The sequence below is a fragment of the Salvia splendens genome, chromosome 9 (assembly GCF_004379255.2).
Source record: "Salvia splendens isolate huo1 chromosome 9, SspV2, whole genome shotgun sequence".
NCBI classification, from domain to species: domain Eukaryota; kingdom Viridiplantae; phylum Streptophyta; class Magnoliopsida; order Lamiales; family Lamiaceae; genus Salvia; species Salvia splendens.
In genome coordinates, this window is record NC_056040.1 from 5802527 (window position 1) to 5825728 (window position 23202).

Here is a 23202-nt window from a genome sequence, read left to right on the forward strand (position 1 = left end):
TGCTCATTATTTTTACAAAAATAAATATAAATTAATAATTTTTTAGATTAAATCATCAAATTTAGGCAAATTATGACTAGTCCCATAAAATTTTGTTTATTTCAATTGTTTAACGGGTTCTAATTTGTTAAAATTTATGGAATGTAGGTAATCTAAAAATCCCATGTGAACATAACACATCTCGTGATCGAATCGATATCATTTTAGTATAATAATTTGACTAAATTACATGATTAAACACCAAAGTTAGGGACATAACTGTACCTGCTTCAAGGCTTTAGGAGGAAAAACAATCAATCACGATCTCATACGAGCATCCGATGAAGTGACTCATAATTATTATTTTGATTTTGATTTCAGAACATTTTCAATTATTTAGCTTTTTCTCATATGTTATTTACATTTTCATTATAAATAAACTCCATCGTTATATTTTAGCCGGTTAGTACTAAACCCCCAAAAAATACTATACTAAATGATAATGTTGATACAAGTACATTCCCTACAAACTAAAGTTCCAAGTGTCTCGAGTGTAAACTGAGCTCTTTTAAGTAACATCATTTTATCTGGCTTCCAGGTTGTAGTGCACTTCTCGGTGGCTCAAGCAATCACGGCATGCTTGATTTGAGAGGCCTTTTCAAAGGTAGACCATTTGTCGCTTGAGCGCTCCAAATTTGCAAGGTGGCTTAGATACAACACTGCTACCTTTGCATATGGTACTGACCATGAGGAATGAGAGGCCCTCCACATAAGTCATACCTTGTTCAATAAATTAAACAAAGGCATTATTAGTAATTGCCAATAACAACTATAGAATATTCAAGTACAAAACATCCACACCAAAAATATACGGGGCAACATAGGCAGACATGAAACTTAGGTTGTTAGGCAACAGGGAGGACCAACCAAGCTTATTCTAAGTAGATTTAGAGTGATATTTGACATGTTAACTACAAAGGCAATGTACTTCAAGGTCGCACATCTTTGCCATAATATTACTGTTGTAATAACCATTAGTAATATAGCCCAAATGAGAAAAAAGTTAAATGCTGATATTTGCGAAAAGGCCAGAGTTTATGTCTAACTTTTCCCAAATAGGCACATGTACAACATTTTTGTTGATTCAGAAAAACAGCGTCCTGGGTGAGAAAGCAATTGTAGATGCAATACTAATTCTAATCCCAAGACAAAAAATGCCACAAATTGGTGTAATTTTGAAAAGAAAGAAGTATAAACAAGCTTCAAACTGCAGCAGAGAGCAGTCCAAGCAATCCAATATTAGAACAGGAGATTTACATATATATTGGTAAATATTGATAAGGAGAAAAAATCATTAAATATAACTCATATGAAATTCTCAGACAGCTAGTTCTCATGACCATTGTGGTTTTCATTTCTAGTGTTTCACTACTAATATCAAAGAAATCAACGCTATGTTCCATTCCTTTACTCGAAATTTCGCACTATCAAGTTATCTTGTACTAAAATATCTTCTTTTTTTCTTAGTCACCATTCATTACAAAATTTGTATTATTCTCCAACATTAAAGCATCATCGTCATCCACTTATTTCTCCTACATTCTCTTTTTTCTTTCACAATAAACCAACCTGTTTATTACTCCTTTATGGGTATTACGCTATCAGGCACTGGAAATATCAACATAAGGGCAGTTATTTATAATGAGTTTATAAAGTAGCATATTACACCATCATGCTACTGCCAAAACAGGATGAAAATGAGACCTTTTGGTTTGATTCCATTCAAACTTTAATTACAGTAGATAAGCCAACCTGAGGAACAGCATGATGATCAGCTAATGAATTTTCGCAAATTCCAGATTTAAGAGAACTCTGGAGAATGGTGTATCCAGGACCTGAAAGACAAAAAAACAATCTTAGTGTAGTTATGGTTTTTCTCAATATGCAATAGAAAATAAACCAACAAGCTCCATGTGGCAAGAAGAGGAGCACAATCCTGTAGGGGTTACCTGAGTTGGCAGCTGCGCCTGCACCTACAATGGCTGCCATAGCTCTCCTCTCGGCATTTGCAAGTTCAGAACGCAAATTTTCTGACTCACGAGCCATGGATATCAGGTGCTTCTCCATTACTTCACTAAGCTCACAGTGAGTGGACTGCATATTCCTTTCATATTCAACTGCAGCCCTTCATAAATTTACAAATGAAAATAAAGATTATGGAGTTATTATCAACACTGAAAATTGACCTTCAAGCAATTAATTACAATCAGAAGCACTGATACAGCTGAAAGATTTTTCTAAATTGCAATATTTTCCTTTAGTGGTTAATTAGGCCATCCACAATAGAGCCTAGCGCCGGAGCTAGGCGGTGCGCTAGGCGATCTATTGCAACCGCCCAGCCATTTCCGGAATTAAAAACCGCCAAGCGCTCGGCGGTTCCGTGGCGCTGGGCGATCCGCTCGGCGCTATTGCAGCGTCCGGATCGCCTAGCGCACCGCCTAGCGCGATTTTTTTTCCTTTTCGAAACACTATATATACGCGCCTTGCACGTCATTTTCATTCGCACCACTTATTTTAACGAGTACTCTCTCTATCTAAATTTCTGTACAAGATCAACACCTAGAAATGAGTAACGTCGGTGGTAGAAGTGGTGAGGATGCTGATGAGTACGAGCGTATAATGAACGAAGCGCTAGAGGCCTATACGAACCGTGAGATTGATCAATGGATGCAGAGGGCCCTGCAGCCGGCGGTACCTCGACCTCGCCCAGTGGTACACCGCCGAGCGGTGATTGATCGTGATCACGTAGCTGCACATCAGCACCTGTACGAAGACTACTTCGCACAGAAGCCGCGGTTCAACGCCGACCTTTTCAGGCGTCGTTTTAGGATGAGCAGGTCCCTGTTTATGTGTATTGTTAACGCGTTGGAGCAACGATATCTGTATTTCCGCTTCAGGCACGATGCGTCTGGCAGACCCGGCCACACACCTATTCAAAAGTGCACTGCGGCAATCCAGCAGTTGGCCTACGTAGGCGCGACAGACATGTGGGACGAGTACCTCCACATCGGTGAGACGACTGCCCTGGAATGTATGAAGTATTTCTGTCAGGGCGTGATTGAAATATCCAGTGATCAGTACCTTCGAAGCCCTACCCCCGAAGACTGCCGGGATCTTTTGCGGATGCACGGGGAACAGCATGGGTTCCCGGGAATGTTAGGCAGCATAAATTGTATGCATTGGGAGTGGAAGAACTGTCTTGCTTCCTGGAAGGGGTTCTGCACGACCGGCTACAAGGGAAAGAATCCCACGATGATCCTCGAGGCCGTAGCTGATTACCGGCTGTGGATTTGGCATGCGTATTTTGGGATAGCCGGTTCGAACAACAACCTCAACGTCCTCAACTCGTCGCCACTTTTCAACGAGCAGTGTCAGGGTGTCGGTCCGGCCATCAGTTTTGTCGCCAACGGCAACCTGCATGATATGAACTACTACTTGGCGGATGGGATATACCCTAGGTGGCCCGTCTTTGTGAAGACGATCCGATGCGCATCAGATGAGAGGAAGGCCTACTTTGCGGCACGGCAGGAGTCGGCGCGCAAGGACGTGGAGCGCGCATTTGGTGTGCTCCAGTCTCGATGGGGGCAGTTAAGCGGCCAACGGCCAACGCATTTGTGGCATGTCGACTGCATTGCTGATATAATGTACGCTTGTATTATCATGCACAACATGATTGTCGAAGATGAAGGTGTACAACTGACTGATTGGGCCAACGATGATAATGAAGCCGGTCCAAGCCACGGCGTGGCCGCCCCCAACTTATGGAGTGGGGTACCTCACGATGAAGACGGCCGCCTCCAAGCACATGCCGACATGCGCCAAACGGAGGCTCATATTCAACTCCAAAAGGATTTAATTGAAGAATTATGGGCGCGGAGGACTGCACATCAGTAGTTTTTTTGTTAATTATGTAATTTTTTAAAATTAATGTACTTTTTAAATTTTAATAATATTATTTAATTTTCTCGTATATGTCTCGTAAATTAAATTGCGTATTTTGTGTGATTGTTAATTATTTGTTTTATATAATTTTGAGTGATGTGGCTATTGATGTGGCTGGGCTATTTATGATGTGGCTAGGCTATGGCTGAACTATTTATGATGTGGCAGGAGAATTTTTAGTGTTGATGATGTGGCGGAGGAGTTTGTGGCTAGGCTATGATTGGGCTATTGCTGGGCTATTCCTATTGTGGATGGCCTTATAATCATCACACTGGAATTAGAAAGCAACAGTAACATTATGCATTTATATGAGGAATTGATTCTAACAACAATTCAAGCATTTAAATGTACTATTTGGCTGTTAGTAAATCAAATTCATCTTATATCACATACAGTTTTCTGAAAATCCAAATACAAAGATACATTGTTGCATACCTTCCTTTGCCAACGTCTCTATGCAACGCCTCAATATCAGCTTCGAGCTCAGAGAATTCCTGCTGCGCAGGATGAAACCTCGCTAAATCGTCTTGAAGTTCCTTCAATTTCTCCGATAATTGATCGCGCTCGGCCCTGAGGTCCTTAATTTCAGCCCTAACCCGATTCAATTCGGCGGAGCGAGGCCCGGCCTCCATTTCGAGGGAGCGCTCGTAGACCTCTCGCACGTGCGCGTCCCGCTCGGCCTGGACGGCGGAGGAGGTGGCGGAGAGGCGGTGGAGGTCCTGCCGGGCGGCGGCGACATCCTGCTTGAGCGCCACGCGGGAGGCAGCAAGGCGATGATTGTCGGGAAGGAGGGATTGGATCTCCCTGCTCCGGGCGGCGATGCGGTCCTCGATTAGACGGATGTCGGTCGGAGTGAGGCGGCGATGGGGGCGGAGGTCGGTGGTGATCTCGTCCACGTGGCGGTGGTGATTTCGTCCCGCCATGCTGTGACAAACACTAGGATGAGTAGTTTTTTTTCTACCACTGAAAATAAATATACTTATTCAATAACTATTCTCTATTCTGTTTGTTTTTCTTTATTTGTTGGAGTACTAGTTATTTGTATTTTTGTATTTATAGATATTAATTTGTCATATCTTTGCATTTTATATTGGATTCGTGCCATCATATTTTATATTGATATCTTTTACTTGAATCAATAGGGTTTTACAAGGAAAATATACTGTAGTTTTTAATTTTTTTAATCTTATCGGTATGTTTGATAAATAATCTCACATAAATTGGTAATACATAATCGTAAAATGCTGAAAGGATTTATCACATTCAAATTTTGTTCAATTATAGTAAAAAAGTATATATTACCAAACAGGCTTAATTGTTATGCAATAATCCAAAATAAAAATCGGTTATTTGATTATAAAGATTAATCTGTGTATTTAATAAATAAAATAATTATTTTTCAAAATACTAGTAGTAGATAAATCACGTCTTTGGAGAGAGCGAAAAAGACAAAATCAGTGCGGCGAATTTTCCAGCACCCAATTGCTGATTTGCAATAAAGATTGAATTTTGATATTCATCAGTATCTAGATTACTTCGATTTTACAAATTACTACCATTAATTGGAAGTTGGAACCTTAGTTTTGAGTTTCCAATTTCACAGATTGAACAATTGTTGAACCCTAATTCCGCACTCCCTCCCTCCATGGCCACAGACGCCTCTCCGAAATTCCAGCAAGCGGAGCTGATCCCCTTGCCACCGCAGCCCGATTACAACCCGGCAATCGCCGCCGTGGAGCACGACGGGCTCCGATTCTGGCAGTTCATGATCGCCGGCTCCGTCGCCGGCATGGTGGAGCACATGGCGATGTTCCCCGTCGACACCATCAAAACCCAAATGCAAGCCCTAGGATCCTGCCCCATCCGGTCCGCCAGCGTCAAGCAAGCCGTGCAGTCGATTCTGAAGGCCGACGGCGCCAGAGGCCTCTACCGCGGGATCGGCGCCATGGCGCTCGGCGCGGGGCCCGCGCACGCGGCCTACTTCTCCGTCTACGAGATATGCAAGAAGAGCTTCTCCGGCGGCGATCCGGACAACCACGCGGCGCACGCGGCCGCGGGCGTATGCGCCACCGTCGCCAGCGACGCGGTGCTCACGCCGATGGATATGGTGAAGCAGAGGCTGCAGCTGGGCAGCAGTCCGTACAAGGGGGTTTTGGATTGCGTCATGAGAGTGATGAGGCAGGATGGGTTTGGGGCGTTTTACGCCTCTTATAGGACTACGGTGCTGATGAATGCGCCTTTCACGGCGGTGCATTTCGCGGCGTATGAGGCCGCGAAAAGGGGTTTGACGGAGGTCTCAAATTCGCCGGAGAGTTTAAGTGAGGAGACGTTGGTGGTTCATGCTACAGCTGGCGCGGCAGCTGGGGCAATGGCTGCCGCCTTGACCACTCCCCTTGATGTTGTCAAGACTCAATTGCAGTGCCAGGTACTTGAGTTTTAGTGTTTGTTTTCTTATGTAAATGAGCTCCTTTTGTTGTAACTTAAACATTTACAAGTTCAAAGATTGAGGTATTAGAGTATGATCCATTATGGTGACTGGTTCACAGTCAAGGACTTGGGTTTACATAAAAATTTAATTGTTCAGTCTTGGGTGGGTGGGTAGGGCAATTCATTGCCTTGTTGTGGGATATGTTGGATGGAGGGAAGAGGTTTGTGGGGGGAGAAGGGCTACTTGGATATAGTGTGGGTGAAATATGGTATTCAAGGGTGGTGTTAGTGAGCATTTAGGAGATGCTTGTGACCATTGCTCTGTTCATTTGAGTGGTGTTTTTAAAGGGGATATGTGCCTATTGCCTAAGCTGTTGTGTTCATCACTACAGAAAGTTGTTATCTTTATTTGTTTTTCCTTATCTTTCTTTTTTAAATCGACATTGCTTCAACATATCTTGTCTCATTTATCATTATCTTGTTTGTTCTTTACATATTCACAATCTGTCCATTTGAGTGATGTTTTTAGGGGATACGTTCCTATTGCCTAATCTGTTGTGTTCATCACTACAGAAAGTTGTTATCTTTATTTGTTTTTCCTTATCTTTCTTGTTTAAATTGACGTTGCTTCGACATATCTTGTCTCATTTATCATTACCTTGTTTATTCTTTGCATATTCACAATCTTTCTGGTTCAACTTCATATTACAAACCTATAAAAGCTTTGATATTTGTAAGAACTGAAAGGTGATGGTGTTAATTAGTTTGGTTAGTGTAAGGAATCTCTGTGTGCGACTCTTTAAGCTACAGATTAATCAACTGGGGTGATGCAGGGTGTCTGTGGATGTGATAGATTTGCTAGTGGTTCAATCGGGGATGTTTTTCGAACAATAATCAAGAAAGATGGATACAGAGGTCTTATGAGAGGATGGATGCCCAGAATGCTCTTCCATGCTCCAGCTGCTGCAATCTGCTGGTCTACGTATGAAGCAGCAAAATCCTTCTTCCAAGATTCAAACAATGGCAACGACATTAACAATGTGACTTAGAAAGCAGAGGCAATGCAGCTTTTCAGTTTGTTGTATCAGAAGCATACGAGCATGCTCAAGCAAGCTAGTTGGGTAAGCACCTTATGTCAGCAATTTGGTTTATACAGAAGCGAGGAGACAAGCCCTCATACCGGAGCATATTACTCATATTTAGTATAGAAGTTGTTACCCGTTCCAATAATCTGGCGAAAGTAGGATCATTTTTACCCCATAATTTATTTCGTTGATTGTCACACGGACCTGTACTTACGAATAACAGGGCCTTGTGGAGCTTATGATATACCCATGTACTCTAATTGCACCAGAAAATTTTGATATAGGTCACAAAATGGATCTTTGTTGCATTGTTACTTGTCACTACACATGTTGAAATTGGATATTGCTTTTTTTGAATTGATTTTTTGTTCTTGCAATTCTGGGTTTTTAAGTTTCTTCCAAATGAAATCTCATCATGTATATATATTCCCCTAACAATCAATCAATACCAAGAATTTCTGTAGACATGCATCAGTCCAATGAAACATGGTTACTGCAAGTGCTCTCTCTCATGAGCTCAATGAGCTCTCCACTTGCCCAATGATCACAGTGATATCATCAAGCTTCCCACCTGTTAACTTCATCCCCATGAATTTCTTCCACCAAGGAACATCAAATCCCTGCTCAAAAGCATCACATATTCTTATCAAGAACATAGGCATAATGGGATTCCACCAAGGAACATCAAATCCCTGCTCAAAAGCATCACATATTCTTATCAAGAACATAGGCATAATGGGATTAAGTGGGGAAGTGAAGAACTCACCCGGGCTCGAGCCTCTTGGGAATAAGGGGAGTCAAAGCTCGAATCCTTTGAATGGCTATGAGCAAGATTAGCCAATGCCTTTGCTACATACCGACTACACCCAGTGAGGAGAGTATGGAAGAACCGAAATTAACAAGTCATGACTAGAAACAGAGCATACCAGCATCAGCAACATTATCACATGAGTCCACAACTGCAAGAATTTCTGTATCATAAACATTGTCGAATAACCCATCCGACCCCATCACGACTGTATCCTCTTCCATCAGCTCCACAGTCATCACCTGCATTTTTCCACCACAACACAAACAATGGCTTCACCATCTAAAATGGATGGAATTATACTGTATTCAACTGGAACTGAATAATTTAGCACCGTTGCATCCAGGAATGTCTGACCAGCAGCCTCCGAACTCAGCTGAAATGGGCAGTCGAAATAGTGTTCTTGTGGAGATGTAGAAAATACTATTTGACCTATTATAACCATATGTAAGATCAATCTCACACAAAATCTGAAATGAGAAAAAAGCAAAGACATCCCAACGGCATCACCTCTCCGTATGATTCTCACACCGCAATCCCCTACATTCGCCATCTTCAATATCCCATTCCTTTCAAGCATAGCAACAACTCTAACAGAGGCATGTGAAAACGCAAGTAGTTGTCAAAATTCAAGGCCATAAACAACCATTAACACTAAATATGAAGCAAAAGAACCTACGTAGTGGCAGAGCCAATGGAAGTGGTAGCAGCATGTGCTTTCCTAATCAAACTTCTTGGCTCATAGTTAACCTAAAAACAGAGCATTTCATGTCTTTTTCTTCACTCACAAACTAGAAAATGTGAAATACAAACAAGAAATCAATACCTCTTCATCTTCAACTAAGCTAGAGGCGTGAGCCATCAACTCACGAGAGAAAAGAGCTGGATTCACATCTTTTTCAGCCCAACTGCCAAGATCAAACACACACTATTTATTAAGTACTAACATAAGTTGTTGAGATTAAAGAAAATCCAAAGCCCAGTTACCCAGAAACGCCGTCGGCAACGGCAATGACTCCGCCCCGGTGGTTGCTGACAAAGAAGGCGTCTTCTCCGCCTTTCTCAACCTGCAAGAATTAAACAAAAAAGCAACCTTGGTAGTCAAATAAAAAAAGCTATCTTGGTCGCGAGGAGAGTGAATAGAGAGAAAAACGGTACCTTGTCGGGATGGGGAATGAAGTGGGTTCCAACACTCAAGCACACGCCAGCTTCTGAGCTACATGAATATGTCTCACAAGAAAAAAGAAATTGGGCTTCAGGAACATAGGAGGCGTGATTTTGAAATGGGATTACGGAAGAAATTGTTTACCCAACAAGATTGGAGAGAGATGCCCTGCAAAGAAGAGTCTTGGGTTTGTGAACAGAGGAGATTGATGGATTGAGTCTGTTTGCGGTGCTGAAAGGCCTCAAAGCTGCTTGAATTGCCATCTCTCTCACTCTCTCTCTCTCTACAAGCGAATGAAATCAACTGGTATTTAGTTTCTCTTCACAGAAGGAGGACTTCACGCTCCTCATTCGTCCACGTCAAAAGAGACTTAAATTGAAATCACGAACAAAGCAACTTTTAGAAGCAAGAGATTAAATCATATTTAATCCTAAAGAGTACTCCATAAATGAAGTTAAAAAATTACATAAAAATAATGTCTTGTCTAAAGACCTAAAACATAAAAATAAATTGACAAAACATTATACTCCATTCAATAATGATCTTTTTCGTCCTCCTTTCAAACTTGAATGTTAATGCAACTCATATCATCAAAGTTACTACTGCTATGTTTTTTTTTTTAAATAAATAAATAAATGGTTGAATTGCTGGCCAATTTTTTTATTTGTAGTACTAATACTATAAAACATTCACAAGTAACAAAAAAATGTCAATTGTATTCTTAGTGTAAGATCTACGGGCATCAATATTTGATAACAGTACTACTCGACCAAAGCTGGAGTATATTCTCCACATAATGATAATATACTCCCTATAAATATGGGAACCCTCCATTCAAGTAGTAATACTAGAAAATAATCGACTCTTTATTTACACTGAAGTTTCTCAATGCCACTAATATGTACAGTACATATATGTATATAGCTGTCTGTGTATACAAGGTGCACAAGACAATGCCTTTAAGGATCGCTCTGACCAGTATATGCGGTTAACATCACGAACTATGGAGATCTTCAGGCGGACTTGAACGCGAAAAGTGAAGGGAGAGCAGAACAGATAATAACATTGGATGAAGGCAGCATAAGATATCTGGAAAAAAAAGTAGGGAGTTGTTCAAATTTTGTATGGAGATAGGATGATGGGAAAGAAGAATGATTGGATATCGGTTATTACCTAGATATAATCAACTACTTGGAGCTCACTGTATCTATCTCGTCTGCTCGAGATTGGCCTTGCTTTACCTTCTCTTATTTCTAAAACCTGCTCAAAATAAATCAGATCTCATCAGCTATTCCCAATACATCATGTTATTCAAAAAGCTTGAAACAATGTCTCTCATAGTATACAACAGAGTTCAGAAATATATCTCTCTCTCAGTAATTAACACTAGTGATTGTATCAGTAGAAGAATTGAAAACTAGTCAAGTACCCACAGAAAATGAAATACAAAAATGACCCAAAGCTGCATGGCTGATTCCACAATGAAAATATAGTTTTAGGAACTATTTTACTTTTCTTTAGGTTGAGATAATATGATCTCATTTTGCAAATATTTGTCACAGCTTATAACCTCCAAAACAACTTTGTAAGCTGTTTTTAAGGAGCTTATAAGCTCAACCTATACATATGTATAGGGAGAGGTTCAAATTACCATCCTTCTTATTGTTGGTACTGTGCTATTAAGTCCAGGAAATTGAGTGGAAGTATGTTTTACCTCAGGTCTCGAGTCAAGGACCCCACTTGACATCCCCACATCAACTCGCCAAATGCTACAGTTGAATTCACTGCAGGACAACCAAACTTGTTCAATTGCTATACAATCAGTCTCAATACAAGAACATCATTTACAGTAATGATTTCATATCAAATCTTGTCGCACACATTCTTCTCTTCTACTCCAATCAATTTTGTGTCATATAGAAAATGGTAAACTATGCATACCTATATGCATCCACTTTGTTTTTAAGGCAAACATGAGATGCATAGATTTTTAACAAGATGTTGATTTCCTCCAACTTCTGATAGATTTCACTAAAGAAGTAAGAACCGAACCAAACAAGATATGGCAAAGTCATCAATGATGTCTAGACATGTATACACCCAACAATGACTTCTACAACTAATAATCTGAGACGTATTTGCTCATGTTGTAGTAATAAACAGCATCTCGGAGCTTTAATGGGAGTGTTACGTCGAAGACTAAGGCTGATGATAACTTCATTAACATTTAAGGGTTACGGCACACAGGCACTATTTTTCTAGGGATATATTTAAACAGATAGCATTGATGGTTATATGGAGACAGTAGAGAAGATATGGTCTAGAGAGCAGGGGTGAAGCGGGTAGTTTAAGACAATGGTGTATTAGTGCACCAAATTCATCCAATCAACATTTAAAGGGATAAATAATTAGTAATAATAAGTAAAACTGTAAAATAAAACGAAGTTCAAGTATCCTTACCAGTTTACTCCAGTACTTTGTGGCGTATGTCCCACCACCATTCCTTTGGCACCTACTGCTTGAAGTGTATCACGAAGAATATATTGGATCTGGTAAGAGATAAATTAAGTACTCTTAGCTGCTTCCAAGGTGTACTTGTTTGCAAAATAAACTAATTAGCAAGCAATCAGTTAACTGGGTGTGCAGTATACTGGGACTCTTATCATTCAAATATAAATAAATTACATGATCAGAAAATGTAAAGATGCCACGTCTAAAAAAGCCTAGAGTTTCCACATTTGAACTAGAATAGTACCACCAGGTCCACCCACCACACCATAAAAATTGTACGACCCTAGCAAATAGATAAACAGTACGATCACAAACCTGATTGATCTGATAATCTTCCAGATCTGACGTGTCTCTGGAGAACAAACGACTCCACACTACACTATCATAGCCTCTGGTGGCAATAAATGGGGGATGATCATCCATGCCAAGGTCTTTCATCCAGTATGATACTTCTCTATTCATTCTCTCTATGCCATATTCAACTGCAGCAAAACAGAACGAGGAAGGCAGGTAATATAACTGTACAAGTTGCAGAGATTAAGTTTATAGTAATTACCATGATGAGGAAGAAGGCCTCCATGACAGAATACCCAGTCATTGACTTTGAGAACAACAGCATGGTGCGCCAATTCAAATGCCAACGGGCCACCTGGTCTTAGGAGGTATGATCTCGCAATGACTCCTTTCTGCTGCTGTCCTAATAGTCAGATGATAGGGTTAGAAATAATATCAGGATGCAGTGACCTAACGATTCTGACAACAATCAATTTTGAAATCATTATAATCATAGTCATCAACAGCCAAGTTACTAAAATCATTTTGACATATTAAAATTTCTCAAATTCAATACAGTCAAAAGTACAATCACAATACATAAATTACCTTTACCAAATTCCAGGGACCCCAATGATTCTTTGGCACATCACGCTCTTCCCTCCATCTCTTTGATACACTGGACCAACCAACAAAAGCTTCTTCCCAGTTATGGTTGCAGATTTCCAAATATTCCAGGAAGGCGGCACACTCATCGAATCCCCCTGAATCTACATATCTAAAATCACCTTCCACATTCATGGTTTCATGATTTCCATTAACCTATAAGAAGAAAACATAATTGTATCACTCATGATTTTATTCTTATTCGTGTGTTAGAAAGGACAAAGGAAAATAAAAATACTAGATTGACCCTGCTCGTTGTATTTACAACTATCGATGAAAATCAAGATTAAACATACATGTAGGTAGCATAGGATATACCTGGAAAACTGCACCCCCATTAGCTTTTGCCTGGATATCTAGTGACTTTAGTAAGGACAATATTGCAATTTCATCTTCGCCCCTATCAAGAATATCTCCAACCTGAACTAATACCTGCTCACGAATACTAATGTCAAAAATCCTGAAGAGGCATCAGATTTATGGAGTGCTGTATACATACTGAAAAATATTTGCATGAGTTGCTCCTAAAACAGAATTTTATAAGCTTTAGGAGTACCAAATATAAGCATACCGTTTGTCCACCAACCCATAAGTTTTGCCCATCAGAACTCAAGACACCGGCCATCTGAAGAGCATGCTTAGCTTTATCAAGATCTCCATGCAAGTCCCCAACTGCTTGACCACACAGTAAAGAGCAGAAGAAAACAGACACATTAAGTCAATGACTTTTTGTATAGCTCAAAATGTTACCCAGCACAGTTTGTGCTCCAAATGAGAAATAAATACTTGATTGATGCTAGTCATAATTGCAATAATATGGATAGCTTATTCAAACTGGGGCCATCATACAAACTGCCTTAAAAAAAGAATACTTAATCTCTACAAACATGCCAGAATCTGTCTCTGAGCACAACTGGAGCTCAAAGACAACTATTTGATGGTTCAAAATTTTATAATCCCAATTTGCTGGCACAACCACAAATCAATTGGAAGATTAGAAAGAAAAATTGACAAATTATACCGAAAAGCCGCCATACCCGCAACTATTCGGCGACCGGGAGCGGAGACGAAAGTGGGCGGATCACCATCCACGACGATCGGCTTTAAGGTGGCTGTGGTTTGGCTGAAACTGTGTGGAGTTAAAGCAGTAGAAGCACAGCAAAGTAGTGGCTTGCGCCGAAGCGTTTGCAGAGGAAGGAAACAGCCGAGAGCAACGGAAGCCATTCAAAACTCCATAGATTTGCGAACACTTGTTGGCGTTTGTGGATATGTTTGTGGGTGTGAGAGTTGAAAGTGAGGCGTCCACTCGTTTTGCCACCAAGTTTCCATTTTTCCACTACAAATTTTGTACTATTCTACTATTCTTCAACACCACTCAATACAGATACAAATTTGGTTGCAAATATTATAGATTTAGATTTCTTGGCCACTTTCTCGTGACTTCCGAATTCCCAAAGAGGCACCTCAGACTCAGATTATTTTAATTTCCTACTGCAACTTATTTTGAGTACTAGTTAACACTTAACATTAGGTTGATTGCTAATTAGATCACAATATTTCCACTTCTTTATACTTTTATTTCTCTTAGTTTGATGAGAATGGAGTAAGTGTTATTATTTATATTTAAATCATTTAAAAGACTTAAAATTACATTATCTCAATGCTGAAATTTGTTGGTATACGGCAAACATCTTGGGTTAGATAGATGTCATGGAAGGCGCCATGAGCTTGTTCCTTGAATGTAGAAATGTATATATGAAATATAATTGTGTTAATGTTGATGAGAAGCGATGAAAAGGAATGTAGATATGTATATATGAAATATAATTGTGTTAATGTTGATGAGAAGCGATGAAGAGAAGGCATCGGAGTCGTAATACATGTCTATTTAATCGATAAAGTTTCCATCTTTAAAAGTCTATTTAACGAGACATGTTATGCCTTCTTCATTTCAATTATGTACTCCAAAGTAAACATTTTTGTTTTGTTAGAAAATCAAATATTTTTGTTTTGTTAGAAAATCAAATATAATGAAATACCAAATTAATGAAAACACCGAATCAAACTGAATACTCATAATGTCAAATATTCCAAGTACCATAAAGGACAAGACATAATCAGACTACTGCAAGTTTGGGATAAAACAACAAAGCCAACCTAGTTAGTTTAGATGATCTAGTAACACAAGGTGCGCGATATTACAAGAGGCGAGAGCAGCACAGCTCATTGGCTAGGAGACCTATCCCTCACGGGTCCAGTTGGATAATCTGCAGGGTAAGGGCTCCTGCTTCTGCTACGACTGGGGCTTCGAGCAGGAGGAGCTCTAACTGGAGAATGGCCACGACCTTGACCTGGACTCTGGCTGCGGCTTCTCGATCCAAATGGAGACCGCTCTCTCACTGGACTTCCACTGTGTTTCCTTGCTCCGTCATAGGGTGGGGGAGACTGATCCCGTGGTGCTGGAGAGCGTGAGTATGATCTCTCTCTGCCATACCTCTTCTCATGAGGGGAAATAGACCTGCAGATATTTATAATTTTTAATTATAGGTAAGCAAACAAAGCAAGTAGCGAAGAGCTCAAGTTGACTGAAGGGATGAATGGCAACAGCAGACAAGGGATGCTTTACAAATAAGAGGACACCCAACCTTGAATATCTTCTCTTAGGAGAGTAGTACTCACGGCCACGTGGAGGTGGTGAACGGGAGGAATAACGGGGAGAACGAGAATGGCGAGGAGGTGATCTCCTCCTATCATAAACACGACTGCTTCCTCTACTACTGAAAGAAGGAAATAAATAATGAAATATGTTAACAAATGTCCTGTCCAAGCAACCAAGCTGAGAAATATAATGACAAATCCAATAAAATACTGATTTCCATGCTTCCAAAATAAGTAAAACAAGGAGAGTTTAATGCAGATAAATACCTTCCTCTTTCTCGGGATCTCATTTCAGTTGGTTTTTTCCTATTTTCCTCTGCAAAAACAACAGTCAATTCTCGACCTTGCAAAATTTGTCCATCCATGTGATATTTAGCATCTGCAGCATCAGCAGGGTCCACGAATTGAACAAACCCAAATCCTCTAGGATCACTGCAGTCAAGAAGTGACAATTAAAGAAATAGTAAGTCAAAAGTTGCATATTAATCATCCAAATGCATTCTCCAATATCCTGCACTACATTTTATCTCCCAAACCAAGAACAATGATACAACTTTAGTGGTGATTATAAGCTATTAAATGCATCCTATAACAAAATTAAATAGAAAGTTCAAATGATGCAACAATATCAACTAAACCATGGAAGTAAGATGATGATGCAGTTAGTGGGGGCTACCTTATATTTTCTAAGATTCACAAACCTCAAATAGCTAAAAAATAATTCCAATAATATGGAATGCCATCATAAGCGCATAAGCAAGCACTTGGCAGCTGACCTTGGTAAGGACAATATAAGATGACTTGAAATTCTTCAAGACTTGTAATCTTGATATCTTCTCATTGTATTCAACAACAACCCTTCCAATCTTCATTACCAATTACATCACCTTCAACTCCTTATAACTTGATTGACGTCAAGAGACCTCTTACTATTAGAATGTACAACAGAACTCTTACTACTTGACTGATGTCTACATAACTCTTACTTCACTGCTAAATCTCGAATGGCTTGATAAAATATTCAATTCTAAGAGAAATATTTAAAAGAAAAAAGCTACTGATGACAATTACGCAAAAAAGTGTGCTTGATTTCTTAATATTATATGAAGGGAGACAAAAATGGCAATAAAGATATAGAATGTCAAGGCATTCTATCAAGCTCACCCAGTGTAGTAGTCCCTAGGCAGATAAATGTCTTTAACCGGGCCAAATTGTCCAAATGGCCTACGCAAGTCTTCTGGCCTGCAAAAAGAAATTGAGAATTATGAATTCGACATTCTCTTTCTTTCATGTTTGACGTGAACTTTTTCTCGAGTGGAGAAGGTAAAACTGAACAATGAAAAGTACAACAAACTAACCTACAGTCATGGCGAAGGTTGCGCACTAAAAGACTGGTTGGAGCATCATCTCTATCTCTTCCTCCTCTACCATAGCGCCCCCCTCCTCTTGGGGGGCTCCTTTCTCTCCTACCATAACCTCTTGGTGGTGAAGGTGTGTAACTCCTTCCCCTCATTTGGTCAAGTATCACAAAATCTGTATTGAGGAGTGTTTAGAGCCAATTAAAGTTGGGAGATAAAACAAAGAGAGAAGGGGAGGAGCAAGTTGATGTGATCAAAATATTCTTAATCATTGTTTTAAATTAACAAAAAAATGATAACTTAACAAAAAGGAAAATTGAAAATGAAATTTATACAATAAGACAAAACAATTATATGTTTCAAATCAAAAACAAAAAATATACTACTACATATCAAAGAAAAAAGATTAAAATTCTAATTGGAAAGAATGATCAGCTAGAGCTAATACATGATAAATAGCCATCACATCAGCTATCAAACAATTGTAAACATCATTTCATTCTCCAAAAACCAAAAAAAAATAGCATTGTAAACAATAAACTGAGCACAATAATATTGGCAAGAATGATAAGCTAGAGCTAATTCATGATAAGGAGCTATCATAACAGCTATCAATATACTACAATCTTCACATCATTCTCGATAACCAATATAAGAAAACAAAAACAACAATAACTTCTCGAAACACACAAGTGAGGAATGAATATATATTTTGCAATATCACAAACACCTTCAATAAATAAGGGTCCATTGTTCCACAACGAAGATTTAAAAATAAAAGAGATCAGGCAAGTTTTAGTAAAAACGCCCCACTACCAGAACAATTAGACGCAAAACGAAGCATCTGAAAAACCAACAGAACAAAGGAAAAAAAAATAGGAACCCTAAAACCCAAAAACAACGTATCGAATCAGAGATATTGGAAGCATAATGGCAAAAAGGCGCTTACGGTAAGCTAAAAACACAGATCCAGGATACTTATTTCAAAAAATAAAAACCTAAATAACAAGACTTTATCCAATTCAAAATAAGAAATCAGATATTCAATCGTATAATTGGGCGAACACATTCTAGTAAAAATTGGATCCGAACGCGCGGCAATGTACGTAGGTAATACAAATTAGACGAGAGGAGATTACCTTCGAGCAAGAAAAAAAACTGAATTTGGGAGAGGGAGACAGTGGCGGACGAAGTAGAGAGCAAGGGTTAGGGCAAGGGCAATTTAAATGCAGAAATGGGTCGCAGATTATGACGTCACTAATTATTTGCCCTATTTCACTAATTTGGAAATATTGAATTAAAATGGTATGACCATTAAAATAAATTAAATTTTGACCTAAATTTACATAAATATGACCATTAAAATAAATTAAATTTTGTGATTTAATATTATGTTTTAATTGAAATTTCATAGCATTAAAATTTAATCAAGCATCGAGATTATAATAGCTACTAGTATTTTTTAAAAATTTGTATGTAACATAAGTTGGAGGGATATCATTTACACCAAATCATTGAACTCCAAGACATTTTTAATTAATAAACTACAAATTTTGACCTAATTTTATTTTTAAAACATGTTTTTATATAGAGTGGACTAGAGTTGTCAACTAGGCCGGGCCATAAACTACAAATTTGACATAATTTTATTCAAAACAGGTTTTTATATAAAGTGGACTAGAGTTGTCAACTAGGCCCAGACCCGGTGTGGACCGTCCCGGGCCCATCTGGGCTGGGCTGGACTCAGTAGTTGAAGTGGGCTCCATTTGGGCCATTTTGTAAACCGGGGCCCATTACCGGCCCATCCGAGGCCCACTTTATATAATTAATATTTTTAATGTAATTAACCATTAATAATAATATATTTCCAGATTTATGCACGTAATCTTCCGCATGAGTCATGCTAATATTCTCTGTATTGTTCCAATTTTATTAAATTTCACCGAGTAGGTTTAATATATACCCAAGTTCTCAACTAAATCCACATGAATACAATGTTCAACCTTGACTGTATACAATTTATCTCTTATATTTATTTTTATCTAATATGTATAAAGGATGATTGTGAAGTTTATTTTTAAAAATACTACTCAAACCTCAATCTCTAATAAATAACTATGGAGTAGGATTTTTTAAATTTACTAGTTATTTCATAACTTATATGTTATCATCTATTTACAATAGTGGTTCTTCATTTAGTACAGAATGTGAAAAATGATATTAGTACAAAGTCAATAAATGAAATTAATCATTAATTCAATTTAGATTTTGTGCAAGAGAGACATAATATTTTTAGAATCTATTTAATCTACATAAATAAAAAAACAAATAAAGCCCAGCCCGTCCCACTAGCCAAGTGAGCCTGGTTGGGCTGGGCTTATCAAAATTAATAAAAGCACAGTCCAGCCCAGTCTGACTCAGATATGGGTCTGGACTGAGCTGAACCAAAATATAGACGGGCCTCGGTCGGCCCGGCCCGGCCCAACCCAACCCACTTGACATCTCTAAAGTGGACAATCAAAGCTTATTTGACGATAAATTTATTAATTCTTTACAAAATAATTTACCTTATCATCTTAACAAAATATTTGATTCATAATCAATCAAACTAAAATATAAAGTTTAGTTTTTGTTTTAGAAATTCGATTCAATGTGAGTTTTTTTTTTATCTCGAATTGATTCGAAGTGGTATGCATATATAGGTAAATCTTAAAATTCGAATACTTACTACTATTAATATAAGGATATTATTTTAATATTTAAATAACACATTATTTCAATTGTAGTAATTCACAATTTCTAATCCCACACTCACGCTTGCTGTCGTCGTCTTCCAATCGGGCGCCACCTTCCACCGCCGGCGGTCATATTTTCCGGCGTAGCTTCAGCCGTGCGTGCTAGCTTTAACCTTGACAGCAAACACCGTGTTCATTTCAATTTCATAGGTTTTCCAAAACTTCTTTCAATTTATTTATTCATTTTATGTGGGAATCGAAGCTATTATCATTTACGGCATTAATATAGACAATGATGATATGAAGTAGTTTTCATCTTTTTGTCCTATTCGTTAGTCTATTTGTTTGTTCTTTCGTTTATAATTTCTGGGCAGATATGCAGATGGATTGTTTGTGCGTTTTTAACAATTGAAATAATTGAGTCTTATCTTGTTGATAGAGATAGCTCTACGCAATTGGGGTTTTATGTTGGTTAATATGCATTTGATTATAAATTGTTTGAATTTTTGGATGATTTGGTTAGTTTTGGATTCATTATTAAAATTTGGATTTTCGAATTAGGCAAAAATGCGAACCATTGCCCAAATGTTGTTCCTGATGACTAAGCCGAATAATTGAGGTCGTTTTATGCTGGTTATATGGAAAGACGTTTTTGCCTAATATTGGAGATAGGTAAAAAGTGCAGGCAGATTTACATGTTTCTTTGTGTTGCTATTCTCAGATGTTGGGATTTCTCTGAATTAGAAGTATTGTTTGGGAATTTTTGAGAAACAAGTAAGGTAAAGGATATGGAAGAGCAGTTTATACTGCGATTGCCACCAGCTGTAGCCGAAAGAATTGAGCGGCTCTTAAATGATTCATCTGCCTCTTCTGAGGATAAGAACTTGGATATGGTGTTTTCTGGTATAATATACAGACTTCTTATTTTGAACCTTTTATCAAGTTTGTTTTGGTGACTGCTTAGTTTCCAACAAGTTTTTCTGCCCATGTTATTTTTACTGCAGAGGATGGAAGGACCGGTACGTTTGTTATAGGCAATGACCGCTTCTCTTCATCCCTCTTGGATCTTCCCTCTGTTGTAGAGTCTTACAAGACTTACGATGACAACGTTTTGATTAAAACTGCAGACATTGGTCAAGTAGGCTGTTTGTAGAAACTAAGTGTTTGAATTGTTCAAGATAGCTGTTTTAGGTGCCGTATGCCTTGCTAACTTTTCGGGGTAGTGCAGATGATAATGGTGAGAGAGGAGAGTGATGTTGTCCCGGAGGCAGTTGAGTATAGACATGGACTCACTCCACCCATGAGGGATGCTCGAAGACGGAGATTTCGTCGTGAGCCAGATTTAAATGTATAATAAGCTACTTGAATCGTTGATTCTAATTCTTTGCTACCCCCTTAAACAGGAAACACATTATGTTACTAGCCTCTACATCATAAGTAACTTGTCTATGCTAATCAGCCCATGCGTGATTTTATTTGATAAATTTGTGAAGCTGATACTTTCTGAAGGAACAAACTGATCATGCCATGTCTTCTTTCAGCCTGAGGTTGTCCGTCGTGTAGAGAGAGATTTGCAGAACATCATGGCTGGTGGAACAGCTGAGAATATTGATATCCTTTTGTCTTGCTAACTCTTTGCAATTTTCATACATATATGCACTATCCTTTTCTGCCAATAGCAACTATAGCTGTTCTATAGAAGTTATTGACAATAATTTAGCAGATGTAGTTATATTGTGAAAGAATATACAACAACAGTCTTGGTCAATTAGCTTCAGTAGATTTGAACTTCTCTATAAGATATTTTTCATCTATGGTTCTGCTACTGTCACTATAATACAAAACTTCATTGATAATTAATATCAACCAGCCTTGAAGGGTTTATGATGGAGATCAAATCAAGTGACTGATCTCCATTATCTCTTTAAGAAATAAATAATTTAGACAGTTTCAACCATAGACCTCTTCGAATTATTGTTCTTCTTTAAGTTTTAATCCCACTTCTCATCTTCCATTTTCTCCTGTCTTCTCTATTTTGTGTTGAACTGCATACTCCATGTCAGTAATTGTGAACAAAGTTTTTACATTGCTATATGTTGATAGTTAGTGGTTACTACATGGTGTGTTGGTGAATATTCCTTGACTGAGTGTTACGTGTTGAAATGGTTGAACCCGGGGAATATGGCGATGAAGCTGCTCGCAATGCGAGTAAGAAAGTGGCATCTGCACCTTTAGCAAAGCCTGATGCGCCTGAAGCAGGAACGGCTGGTGGGGAGCCTGATGGGAGTGATACTGATGAGACTGATGATTCTATGTGAACCAAACATGAATGGAGAATATGCCAATGGCCTATATTGAATTGGTGAAGGGATAAAACTGTGTCAGCTATGTCTCCTATGCAGAATCTTGGTCTCCAACTTCTGTGCCGACTCCTCCAACACAAGGTTCTAATCAGTGCTTCATTTTGTATGTCTAAGTTACTCTGTGGAGATCTATTTCGCTGTTTCTGACAGTTTCAGATAGTCTGTCACCTGACAATCTTGTTTTTTTGATAATTTGATGAGAAATTGAGAATGTTACTGTATTTTACTCTTATGTACGTGAAAAGGTCGTGTAATTTGTGTTTTATCATATTGTAAAGTGATATATAACCGAGGTGTGTGTCGGCTTATTAGTAGAGTGGTTAGTGTCCGAGGTTTAGTCTCGGTTTAGAGTGGCACACTCGGGCCTGCACCGCCTACCCCACCTAGCACCCTCCATGTCAGCCGTTCAAGTCAACATCTGAAACAATCATATGTAAAATTACATTAATAATAACTAAAAATAGTGAATATCTCATTAATCTCGCGTAGATTTCTTAATTTTCTTCAACGATAAAAAAATTAGTAATTAAATATAGAGAAACTAATAACTAGTTGCCGGTTCAATTTAATCAAAAAATTTATATCATATACTATTATCTGAATTGAGACACATTCATCGAAATCGCACTCGTTTCTATTTTCACCTTTGTGATAATCTATTTTTAAGTCAATTCGACGGACACCTTCGCGAAAAGTTGATGGAAATTTCCTGATACTTTTCTTTGAAATTTATTCTGAATTTAAATTTGATATCCAAATTTTACATGCATATCCCCTTGCCCTTTATTAAAAGCAAATGCATCATCACCTAACCAAGTCAATATTATTGGTCCCCTAAGTTAAATTGCAGACTTAATTATCATCCACATTTTCTAATCAAGATCCTTGTGGAGTAAGTTATAGAGATTATTATTGATTTATTACTTAACTAAATCAAGAAAAGTCTTGCATTACTCTTTGATGGATCGATTAATTTTCACTAAGGTCGAACTGGAAATTAGTTTGAACTTTGAAATATGACTCAATCAATTAGCTCCATATTTGTAATAAAATATTTTTTCATATTCTCACGAATATCAAAAATAAAACAAATACTACGATTTTAAATTATTGGAACTCTTTGTAATAATCATTTCCTTATTTCCACGTGCCTCTCTCTCTCTCTCTCTCTC

General features: G+C 38.4%; 6 protein-coding genes and 3 non-coding genes across 12 annotated transcripts; 2 read left to right on the plus strand and 7 right to left on the minus strand.

Annotated features, from left to right (window-relative positions):
- Positions 1–446: 446 nt before the first annotated feature.
- Positions 447–4966, minus strand: LOC121749856 (protein FLX-like 1). Of its 2 annotated transcripts, XM_042144507.1 has the most exons (4): positions 4417–4965; positions 1989–2164; positions 1792–1874; positions 447–759 (listed from the first exon to the last, which is right to left on the minus strand). In XM_042144507.1, exons 1-4 carry the CDS (start codon positions 4902–4904, stop codon positions 754–756), a joined length of 753 nt encoding a protein of 250 aa, XP_042000441.1. In that variant the 5' UTR covers positions 4905–4965; the 3' UTR covers positions 447–753. The 2 variants fall into 2 exon arrangements, with proteins under 2 accessions (XP_042000441.1, XP_042000440.1); XM_042144506.1 differs by having other exon boundaries at positions 447–1874; positions 4417–4966.
- Positions 4967–5413: 447 nt separating this feature from the next.
- Positions 5414–7870, plus strand: LOC121748422 (mitoferrin-like). Its single transcript, XM_042142776.1, has 2 exons — positions 5414–6406; positions 7242–7870. The coding sequence occupies exons 1-2, from the start codon at positions 5627–5629 to the stop codon at positions 7455–7457; spliced, it is 996 nt and encodes a 331-aa protein (XP_041998710.1). The 5' UTR covers positions 5414–5626; the 3' UTR covers positions 7458–7870.
- On the minus strand, positions 7824–9822 carry LOC121748423 (probable protein phosphatase 2C 1). Of its 2 annotated transcripts, none has more exons than XM_042142777.1 (10): positions 9611–9822; positions 9460–9517; positions 9289–9368; positions 9128–9209; positions 8981–9051; positions 8812–8891; positions 8636–8733; positions 8420–8543; positions 8260–8342; positions 7824–8185 (listed from the first exon to the last, which is right to left on the minus strand). In XM_042142777.1, exons 1-10 carry the CDS (start codon positions 9727–9729, stop codon positions 8003–8005), a joined length of 978 nt encoding a protein of 325 aa, XP_041998711.1. In that variant the 5' UTR covers positions 9730–9822; the 3' UTR covers positions 7824–8002. The 2 variants fall into 2 exon arrangements, with proteins under 2 accessions (XP_041998711.1, XP_041998712.1); XM_042142778.1 differs by having other exon boundaries at positions 7824–8113; positions 9611–9819.
- A 489-nt stretch (positions 9823–10311) lies between these two features.
- LOC121748903 (shewanella-like protein phosphatase 1) lies at positions 10312–14360 on the minus strand. 2 transcript variants are annotated; one of them, XM_042143466.1, is made up of 10 exons: positions 13954–14360; positions 13488–13588; positions 13235–13348; positions 12860–13072; positions 12534–12666; positions 12293–12459; positions 11927–12015; positions 11181–11250; positions 10640–10726; positions 10312–10555 (listed from the first exon to the last, which is right to left on the minus strand). In XM_042143466.1, the coding sequence occupies exons 1-9, from the start codon at positions 14138–14140 to the stop codon at positions 10640–10642; spliced, it is 1161 nt and encodes a 386-aa protein (XP_041999400.1). In that variant the 5' UTR covers positions 14141–14360; the 3' UTR covers positions 10312–10555. The 2 variants fall into 2 exon arrangements, with proteins under 2 accessions (XP_041999400.1, XP_041999398.1); XM_042143464.1 differs by having other exon boundaries at positions 12534–12669; positions 13954–14355.
- A 599-nt stretch (positions 14361–14959) lies between these two features.
- LOC121748827 (serine/arginine-rich SC35-like splicing factor SCL30A) lies at positions 14960–18184 on the minus strand. Its single transcript, XM_042143361.1, has 6 exons — positions 18072–18184; positions 16933–17107; positions 16739–16816; positions 15842–16006; positions 15562–15693; positions 14960–15434 (listed from the first exon to the last, which is right to left on the minus strand). The coding sequence occupies exons 2-6, from the start codon at positions 17085–17087 to the stop codon at positions 15140–15142; spliced, it is 825 nt and encodes a 274-aa protein (XP_041999295.1). The 5' UTR covers positions 17088–17107; positions 18072–18184; the 3' UTR covers positions 14960–15139.
- Positions 17358–17434, minus strand: LOC121749951. The gene has a single exon (XR_006039753.1). It is a non-coding gene; the product is annotated as a small nucleolar RNA Z102/R77 (small nucleolar RNA).
- On the minus strand, positions 17495–17571 carry LOC121749952. Its single transcript, XR_006039754.1, has one exon. It is a non-coding gene; the product is annotated as a small nucleolar RNA Z102/R77 (small nucleolar RNA).
- A 598-nt stretch (positions 18185–18782) lies between the features above and the next one.
- On the minus strand, positions 18783–18887 carry LOC121749912. The gene has a single exon (XR_006039719.1). It is a non-coding gene; the product is annotated as a U6 spliceosomal RNA (small nuclear RNA).
- Positions 18888–19718: 831 nt separating this feature from the next.
- Positions 19719–22295, plus strand: LOC121746459 (transcription initiation factor TFIID subunit 7-like). Its single transcript, XM_042140298.1, has 6 exons — positions 19719–19877; positions 20389–20570; positions 20672–20805; positions 20896–21015; positions 21209–21278; positions 21822–22295. The coding sequence occupies exons 2-6, from the start codon at positions 20456–20458 to the stop codon at positions 21983–21985; spliced, it is 603 nt and encodes a 200-aa protein (XP_041996232.1). The 5' UTR covers positions 19719–19877; positions 20389–20455; the 3' UTR covers positions 21986–22295.
- The last annotated feature ends 907 nt before the right edge of the window (positions 22296–23202 follow it).

What these genes read in the sequence shown, in the direction of transcription:
- LOC121749856 (XM_042144506.1), bottom strand. Translation starts at nt 4,904, where the DNA reads ATGGCGGGACGAAATCACCACCGCCACGTGGACGAGATCACCACCGAC. An exon ending in AGAGACGTTGGCAAAGGAAG is followed by an intron (nt 2,165 to 4,416) that starts GTATGCAACAAT and finishes AAATTTATGAAG; the next exon opens with GGCTGCAGTTGAATATGAAA. An exon ending in AGGCGCAGCTGCCAACTCAG is followed by an intron (nt 1,875 to 1,988) that starts GTAACCCCTACA and finishes TTTGTCTTTCAG; the next exon opens with GTCCTGGATACACCATTCTC.
- LOC121748422 (XM_042142776.1), top strand. Translation starts at nt 5,627, where the DNA reads ATGGCCACAGACGCCTCTCCGAAATTCCAGCAAGCGGAGCTGATCCCC. An exon ending in AGACTCAATTGCAGTGCCAG is followed by an intron (nt 6,407 to 7,241) that starts GTACTTGAGTTT and finishes GGGGTGATGCAG; the next exon opens with GGTGTCTGTGGATGTGATAG.
- LOC121748423 (XM_042142777.1), bottom strand. Translation starts at nt 9,729, where the DNA reads ATGGCAATTCAAGCAGCTTTGAGGCCTTTCAGCACCGCAAACAGACTC. An exon ending in TCATTCCCCATCCCGACAAG is followed by an intron (nt 9,369 to 9,459) that starts GTACCGTTTTTC and finishes TAATTCTTGCAG; the next exon opens with GTTGAGAAAGGCGGAGAAGA. An exon ending in CCCAAGAGGCTCGAGCCCGG is followed by an intron (nt 8,186 to 8,259) that starts GTGAGTTCTTCA and finishes GCTTTTGAGCAG; the next exon opens with GGATTTGATGTTCCTTGGTG.
- LOC121748827 (XM_042143361.1), bottom strand. Translation starts at nt 17,087, where the DNA reads ATGAGGGGAAGGAGTTACACACCTTCACCACCAAGAGGTTATGGTAGG. An exon ending in CCTAGGGACTACTACACTGG is followed by an intron (nt 16,007 to 16,738) that starts GTGAGCTTGATA and finishes TCTTGACTGCAG; the next exon opens with TGATCCTAGAGGATTTGGGT. An exon ending in CCTAAGAGAAGATATTCAAG is followed by an intron (nt 15,435 to 15,561) that starts GTTGGGTGTCCT and finishes AAATATCTGCAG; the next exon opens with GTCTATTTCCCCTCATGAGA.
- LOC121748903 (XM_042143464.1), bottom strand. Translation starts at nt 14,140, where the DNA reads ATGGCTTCCGTTGCTCTCGGCTGTTTCCTTCCTCTGCAAACGCTTCGG. An exon ending in CGGTCGCCGAATAGTTGCGG is followed by an intron (nt 13,589 to 13,953) that starts GTATGGCGGCTT and finishes GTGGTCAAGCAG; the next exon opens with TTGGGGACTTGCATGGAGAT. An exon ending in ATGGGGGTGCAGTTTTCCAG is followed by an intron (nt 13,073 to 13,234) that starts GTATATCCTATG and finishes TTCTTCTTATAG; the next exon opens with GTTAATGGAAATCATGAAAC.
- LOC121746459 (XM_042140298.1), top strand. Translation starts at nt 20,456, where the DNA reads ATGGAAGAGCAGTTTATACTGCGATTGCCACCAGCTGTAGCCGAAAGA. An exon ending in CTTGGATATGGTGTTTTCTG is followed by an intron (nt 20,571 to 20,671) that starts GTATAATATACA and finishes TTTTTACTGCAG; the next exon opens with AGGATGGAAGGACCGGTACG. An exon ending in GTCGTGAGCCAGATTTAAAT is followed by an intron (nt 21,016 to 21,208) that starts GTATAATAAGCT and finishes GTCTTCTTTCAG; the next exon opens with CCTGAGGTTGTCCGTCGTGT.